This window comes from Nicotiana tabacum, chromosome 20 (genome assembly GCF_000715075.1).
Source record: "Nicotiana tabacum cultivar K326 chromosome 20, ASM71507v2, whole genome shotgun sequence".
NCBI classification, from domain to species: domain Eukaryota; kingdom Viridiplantae; phylum Streptophyta; class Magnoliopsida; order Solanales; family Solanaceae; genus Nicotiana; species Nicotiana tabacum.
Window position 1 is genome coordinate 86649025 of NC_134099.1, and position 7868 is coordinate 86656892.

The following is a 7868-nucleotide window of genomic DNA, read 5'->3' on the forward strand; positions in this document are numbered from 1 at the left end:
TTAAAAAAAAAGTAGATATGGAGGTAGGGAAGTTGAGCCATTTGAAAAGGCACGACTGTCATGTTTTCATAGAGACTTTAGTGCCTATTACATTTTGTGGTTTGCCTGAAAGAATATGGAAACTCATCACAGAGATTAGTTTGTTTTTCAAAGACTTGTGTTCTACCACATTAAGGGAAGAAAACCTACTCCGGATGGATCAGAACATTCATGTAACTTCTAGTAAGATGGAAAAGATATTTCCATGTGGTTTTCTTGATGTAATGGAACACCTTCCAATCCACCTTGTACACGAGGCACGACTTGGAGGGCCTGTTCAATGCAGATGGATGTATCCCTTTGAGAGGTAATATTATAAGTTTGATGTAATTTTCTATTTTATTTGAATGTTCTTGACTAACATGATATTGTGTAGGACAATTGACAAATGCAAACATTTTGTTAAGCAGAAGAATAAGATTGAAGGATCTATATGCGAAGCTTATCTTGCAAAGGAAACTGCTCATTTTTGTTCTTATTATTTTGAGAGTAACGTGCTATGTTCTAGGAATAGGCCCAATATGCACACGGTCGAATGTGTGAATAATCCATTATATCCGCCAATGTCCATATTCAATCAACCAGGCCGATGTTCTAAGGATGTTAGAAAGAGAAGTTTGAGTGATATCACTACTAGAAAAAGGCGGATTACCTAGGGATATTTACCTGGGGATAAAATCCCTAGATTTACTTGCGGATTTTCTTGCCGAAATTTAAAATTCTTAAATTGTAAAATATTATAAATGGGAATTTAATTTCCCCCGATAAATCCGTAGGTAGTTTTGGCGCCATTAGGCGCAAACATATTACCTGGGGAAATAATCGGCAAGTCCTCTATCCATAGGTAAATTCGCAGGTAAATTTTATTTTTTTCGTTTATGAGTCGGCAGATACTTACCTAGGTAACTGTCATGCGGAGTTTGCTGCGGACTATATCATGAGGATGTACCTGGGGATTTAGTTTTCCAAGGGAATTACCTGGGGTTATCTTTTTGCGATTTTACATGGGAAATATTTCCTGGGGAATTACCAACGGATTTATGTACCTAGGGAAATACCTCGAATTTATTGTTTGGGTTTTGCCTGCGAATATTTTCATGAGGATTTATGTGGGGACTTATATATCTGGAAAATTACCTGGGGATTGTCTATTGCGGTATTACTTGGGAGTTGGGAATTCTTTTATAGGGATTTGCCTGTTGTTTTAGTTACGTAGGAATTTCTTTTGGGGATTTGCCTGCGTATTTATTTACCCGGAAAAATTAACTGGGAATATCTTGAAGCGGTTTCACCTAAATTTCTCTATGGCGAAATATCCGAGGATTTAATTTCTTGTGTTATTAGCTGGAGATTTTTTTTATTGCGAATTTAGCTAGAATATATTTTAATTTTTTTTTTCTTGCATAGGGATATTTTACTTGCTCCGAGCTTGAGTCAGAATATTGTCTTTGAAAATCACAGATGTTCGTATTGAGAATTTTATAACTCACTGAATTTTTTTTGATATGATTTAGCTGAAAATTTATTATCTCTTTGTGGTTAGGTTTATTATATAACTGCGAATAAAAAAAAGGTACCATAGCATTATTTGTTAAATTTTGTGTGAGACAAACAATGAAATAAACATAAATATTGACATAAAATGTAGAGATCATCGTTGATAAGTTTCCAATATAAATGGGCATGGGAATAATTAAGTTACAAGTAATACTAAAGAATTATTTTACCTTAATTAACAGTAAGATAAATTAAAATTTATGCTTGGAAGAACATATTAAAGAAGGTCGATAGTAGAGAAAGTGTATAAGTTTATTCTATGTACATATTTTCTATATACACATCCCCATTCTTCTTTATTAGGACCCTAGATAGATCATATTAACTAGTATGAACAATAAATGATCATCGTTGTGTAGGTAATGAACGTGAGGAAGATAGCAACTGTATAAATATAGCGATTTCGAGAAAATCATGGAGTACACACAAATTTAAGAAACATTTCAATTTGATTTCATAGAGTCTACAAAAAATTGTTTTGTGGGAAGAAGTTACTAATGACTTAATTATGTTGAAAAAGTAATATTTTTGAAATATAGTTATACCAAGCTTAGTGAAATTGTTTTGGTTTGAAGAAAATTTGATATGACATTCCCACAAAAAAAAATTCATTATTATCGGGATAAAATATTTTTATTCAAACAATTGAATTCATTTTCTAAGAAATATAAATTATCTTTTGTTATGTTCAAATGACATATATGATCATATTTAAAATTTTAAAATTACAAAAGTAATTTTTGAAAGTTTATGGTTATAATCAACTTTTAAAAATTTATTCATAATTTACTTCCAAAATAATAAAAGCTTTAGTATATACATATTTCTTTACAACTGAAAATAAAAGAGAGAACATAAGGGGGGAAATTTTCGCCGGTGCTTTTGCTCTGTCTGCCTCCTCCACTCGCTAAGCTCTGTCACCTCCATTTTTTCTAAACCCGTAAGCCTCTCTCCTTTTCTCTATCTCTTTATCTTTTTTATGGAATCATAAATATTGGTCAATTTTGTTTTTTATTTTGATGTTCAATTACTGCTTTGGCCAATCGTCTATGTTTTGTTCATCCCATTCTTTGGCTAAGTGAGTATGAATTTCTAGGTTTTTTCATCACCCTTGATTATTTTATATATATATATTTAGGGATTGAAATTTCTAATTTACGAAAGAAAAGACTGAGAATTTTAGGATACAATCTAGAAAACTTTAGTTTTCAAAAGATGCATAATCTAAAGTTATGCATCATCAATTCTGAGTTAGGAAATCATCAAGTACATCGAGTTTGTAGGATTCAGATACTAGTGGCACATTATCTTCTCCGTGGCCAACAACAAAGTTGAATTAGAAGCCAGATTTTGAGGCAATTTCTGCTGTAGCAATTACCAAACCAATCTTTGATAGCCCTCAAAACCAATTATTGTGTGAAAAAGCAAGACTGCTGTTGATTAGCAATTATTTTTGCATATCTTGTTATCCAACACATAGAAACTGAATATTAGAACTATAAAAGTAAAACACTAATGCTTACTTAGTCCTAGAACTTTATCTTTTCTTCTATTTATTTTGGTTAGAGGATGCTCATATTTTCCATTGCTAAAATGTGAAGTTTATCCTTGGAGTTAAGAATTTTTAGTAGTGCAGCAAAGATACTTTGTAATAGAATTTTTTTTTGCATGGTAATGCTTCATGAACCTTACACATCCTATGTAGATTACATATTTAGGTATATTTATCTATAATTGGGGAACAAAATATTGGTTAATAATATATTAGATATTCTTTCTGCATATCTTAATTCACATGATTTTAGTTTATCCAAGGTAGACCAATCTTCTGCCACAATGCTTCTAGACTAGAGAGTGAAAATAATTTACATTGCTTTGGTCATTTGTTGCCTAAAAATGCTGAAAGCAGACCATGCTTGCCATGTGCACTATATTTTGATTAATTTTTGACCGATATGTTAGATATGCAGTTGTGCTTTTTTCTTATTGGATTAAATAACAGATAGAAGAAGCAAATATGAATTGTGGTGATATTTTTAGTGGTAATTGAAGTGTTAAGTGCCACATGGCTTATTTTTTCTTCAAAAGTTTTTGCTATATTACATTTTACTCTTCATCTTTTGCCCACCTGGTTAGCTCTTTTTATTTTTTATTTTTATTATACTCACATTGATCTTACACACACATATTTGTGGTGTTTATATTTCTCTAAAAAACTCGTGTTGCCTGACTAGAGGATGCATTTTCTGTGCAAACCATACAATCTTTTAAAAGCACAACAGGGAGTAAAAGTAGATTAAGTGGACTGCCAGAACTAGGTTGTGATGTACGCATGTCAGTACATGTAAATTTCATGAGACTGGGCCTGTTTTTTGGGCAGCCAAGAATTCCAACACTAACTGCTTTATGTCTAGTGCCTAAATGCTATTATCTATATTTTTAACTATATTTGTCTTTTGGTTCAGAAAATGAAAATTCCCGAGCATCGAAAATGGATGGAAAGTAGACTTCTTCCCCGTCGAGCGGGATATACAGATGAATTTTTAAGTGGCATGGATGAGTTTATTAAATTTGCTTGTAGTCAACCTAAGTACTTGTCCGAGGGAGTCATAAGGTGCCCTTGTAAGCGTTGTAAAAATATGAAGCACCTAAAATGCGATGAAGTTATTGTGCATGTTTTTCAAAAAGGGTTCACGCCAGGATATTGGTATTGGATATCGCACGGAGAGGAAGCACCTCCAGTTGATTTGAATGAACATATCTATTCAGGTGCTTCGAGTAGTCATCAAGGGTATAACTTTGACATACCTTCAAGCAGTCAAAGTAATATTCCTGGGGAAGACTATGAACATGTAAATAGATATCAAAGTATGATTTATGATGCTGCTGGTGTACAATTTGGGCATCAATTTGAACCCAATATAGAAGAGTCCCCGACTATGGATGCTACCAGGTTTTACAAAATGTTGAATTCAGCTCAACAACCTTTATGGCCTGGATGTAAATATTCGGAGTTGTCACTGGATCTATTCCTCCCATAATACTACCACGACCGCGCCTATCTCATACTGGTCCACTTCATATAAATGACACTTCTCTGCCTCATCCTATTCTTGAAGTCAGTCAATCCCAGCCTCATAACACTACATCTCAACCTCAATCTAATGAATCTCAACTTGTAAATCAAGAAACTGAACCGATGATGTCTCCACCGGCCAATATGACTCCAGCCACCTCATCTAGTACGGTTGGCAATGACGATGATGAGCATCGAATGTGGATTAAACCTGAAGCGGATGGGTAATTATACTAACTTGTATTTTTATTATTATATAAAAGAGTGAAAGATTCGACATTTTTATTCATGACTTATACACTGTTTTGTGTGTGTATAATATATATATATTGGATTCACGTGAACCCATATGTCATACTATAGAACAGCCTTTGCATTGGAAGATTGATTATGTATATATTCCCAGATGCTCCTCGAGTTTTATTGGTGAGCTGAGTTGAATTGATGTTATTCTATCTGATAAATGCATACTGTATATCTGTATGAATTATTTGCTAGCCAGAGGGATTCTAACTGAGGTTTTGAGTTGATAATTGTGTTACTAGTTCTGCATGCTGGAAAAACTTAATTGCAGAATTTCTGTATTTACTTGCATTCAGTGGATTGAGTGGGTATTAAAGTTAGATATTGATGATTATCTTTATATTGGAGTTCAATATCATAGCTCGAGGAGTTGGGTGTCAGCTCAAGTGTTAAACCGGCAAAATTCTAGTGCTGCTTCTTTTTATGGTTGTTGATATAGATCACGCTGTGTCTTAAACTTCAGTTCTTTAATTTTTGTTCGGTAGTAAGTGTCAGTTGCATATGTACTACTATTAATATGTTACTGTGCTCTATTCTATGTGAATTCCAGTCTGAAAAGCTAACAAATGATAACATATGCTGGAAACTTAATACTGTACTAGTGGAGTTTGCTGTCAGATAACTCCTTTAATTATCTGCTGGTATAACTACTATACTTTATGTAGGTTTGATCCTCATAAGCCAGTTATTGAAGGTATTGCTATTTGCATTCGTAGTAAATTTGAGCTAGCTAAACCTTCTTGGAAGAAGTTCTCACAATCTATTCGCGATATGTGGTTTGAGGAATTCAGGTTAAGGAAATTTATAATCTGGTTCATATTCAAATATTGTTGGTATGATATTGTATGGCTAATGCAATTTTAATTTGATACATGCAGAAGAAATTCAAATGGCTACCTCAGTATAATGTAGCTATACTGGACAATTTTGAGAAAAGAGCAGCGGCAAGAATGACCCAACTTTTTCAAGATATTAGAAAAACTTGCCTGTGAAACCAAATTGGATGGGGGATGATGTATTCAAAGAGATGAAGGAGTATTGGGAGTCTCCTGAATTTAAGTCAAAGTCCGAACATAACAAAAAGAATCGTAATTCAAATGACGGCGCCTCAATTCATACAGGTGGTTGTATATCTCATCGAGTGGTGATTTGGAAGAGAATGGTAATATATATATATATATATATATATATATATCTTTTTAAATTTATTTCTTCAAGAAAATAACATCATATTCAGTGTTGATAATATTGTATTTTCCTTTATTTCCAGAAAGAAGCCACCGGAAAAGAACCTTCAATTGCGAATTTTATTTTCAGACTCATCACACAAAAAATGAAAAATGTTGGGTAAATGAGAAAGCTGAAGCTGCTTATGTAAGTGTTCCTTCTTTTACTTTTTTCCGTAGCATTACCTCAGTGACAACATTATGATACAAACAGATATGCCAAGGGTTTAAAATTGAACTACCTTAGTGCCATTATGAAACTAGATAGTAAGTTTAAAGTCCGTTATATCTTAAAATAGAGTTCAATTTTCAGATCAAACAATTGCTCAACTAAACCTCAACAAGAGCACACGTTATTTCTGAATTCTGTGTAAACTTGAATCCGCTGCTCGTTAGATGCTGGCCTGCTGCTCGTTAGAAATTTAAAATGATTTCCTTTTAATGAATTCTGTTGCTGACCTACTGTTGCAAACTTGCAATTGCAATTGTACTGGTGGTTGTTCATTCTTCCTTATCAAACTTTTTGGCCTTCTTGCTTAGATTAAGTATATTTCCTAAGGCTTACTTCATGTACTATCGTTATGGACATAACTTTTTAAGTTATGGATGATGAGAATTGAGAAAGGAACTTTATTTACATAGAACAAAATACAACAGTGCTTTACCGTGGAGAAAGTGCCGCTTAATATTCTTCTTTAATTGCCTGGTTCCATATATTTCACGCACAATACTCATCTGTGAAATGCTTTATACAGAGTGCTAGCTTAGCACAGCGTGTCCAATGTCCACTCTCTATCTACATCATCTATTTACATTTGTAAAACATTTCCTTTTATTGGCATTATATAATTTCTCAAATAACTTACTTTGATGCAGAATAATTTTGAAAGAACGAAACAAGAACTATCAGCTTCTCAAAGTGCATCAACTGAGGTAGGTGACACTAATTCAGCAAGCCAATTAAGTGAAATGGATATTTGGGTGCAATCAGTTGGTGGAAAGAAAAAAGGAAGGGTTGCGGGCCTTGGCTCCTTGGGTCGATCTGTAAAAGCACTTAAGCATTCAACATCTACTTTACCCGGAGAAATTGACGAGATGATTAAATCTCAGGTGCATGCTTCCAATGCTAACTTATATGCTCAGTTGCAAGAAGAGCGGCGCAAAAACAAAAAGATGAGGAAAGAATTAGACTTATTGAAGAAGTACGTGAATTTCAATGCATCTTCTTCAAATGAGTTATCATCTCAAGAAGACAATCAAGGATCTGAGGATGAAAGTGACAATGACTTTGATAATGTGAATGAAAGTGGTTCTAACCTTGGTAACGTGAATGAAAGTGATTATAATTAGGATTGAGATGCTCATTAGACTATTAAGTTTTATATTTGGGATATTTTGCTTTTTGATGAAGGATTATATGTTATTAATATTAATGTTATGAATTATGTTTTTTTCTTTGTTATAATTATATTAGACATGTGTGGAATGATTGTGATAATATAGGTGAATTGTAAGAATATAAGCTAGATTAAATAAAAAAAATATTTTAAAAATGTATAGATTACTTGCGAATTTTTATGGGAAAATATTTTGAAACGCGTTAATTTTATATGCAATATTACATACGAATTTTCCTACGATATCACTTATGGATTTTTTTGGGGATT

At 33.1% G+C, this 7868-nt stretch overlaps 1 protein-coding gene across 5 annotated transcripts; it reads left to right on the forward strand.

Moving 5' to 3' along the window:
- The first annotated feature begins 2435 nt into the window (after positions 1–2435).
- Positions 2436–7646, forward strand: LOC142174855 (uncharacterized). 5 transcript variants are annotated; one of them, XM_075241236.1, is made up of 7 exons: positions 2436–2536; positions 4062–4896; positions 5641–5766; positions 5854–6096; positions 6246–6349; positions 7078–7134; positions 7312–7646. In XM_075241236.1, exons 4-7 carry the CDS (start codon positions 5979–5981, stop codon positions 7549–7551), a joined length of 519 nt encoding a protein of 172 aa, XP_075097337.1. In that variant the 5' UTR covers positions 2436–2536; positions 4062–4896; positions 5641–5766; positions 5854–5978; the 3' UTR covers positions 7552–7646. The 5 variants fall into 5 exon arrangements, with proteins under 5 accessions (XP_075097337.1, XP_075097333.1, XP_075097334.1 ...); XM_075241232.1 differs by having other exon boundaries at positions 7078–7646; XM_075241233.1 differs by having other exon boundaries at positions 5692–5766; positions 7078–7646.
- The last annotated feature ends 222 nt before the right edge of the window (positions 7647–7868 follow it).

Coding starts and splice junctions, on each gene's coding strand:
- LOC142174855 (XM_075241232.1), top strand. CDS start 5,979: ATGGGGGATGATGTATTCAAAGAGATGAAGGAGTATTGGGAGTCTCCT. Junction 6,097..6,245: donor CGGCGCCTCAATTCATACAG/GTGGTTGTATAT, acceptor CTTTATTTCCAG/AAAGAAGCCACCGGAAAAGA. Junction 6,350..7,077: donor AGAAAGCTGAAGCTGCTTAT/GTAAGTGTTCCT, acceptor ACTTTGATGCAG/AATAATTTTGAAAGAACGAA.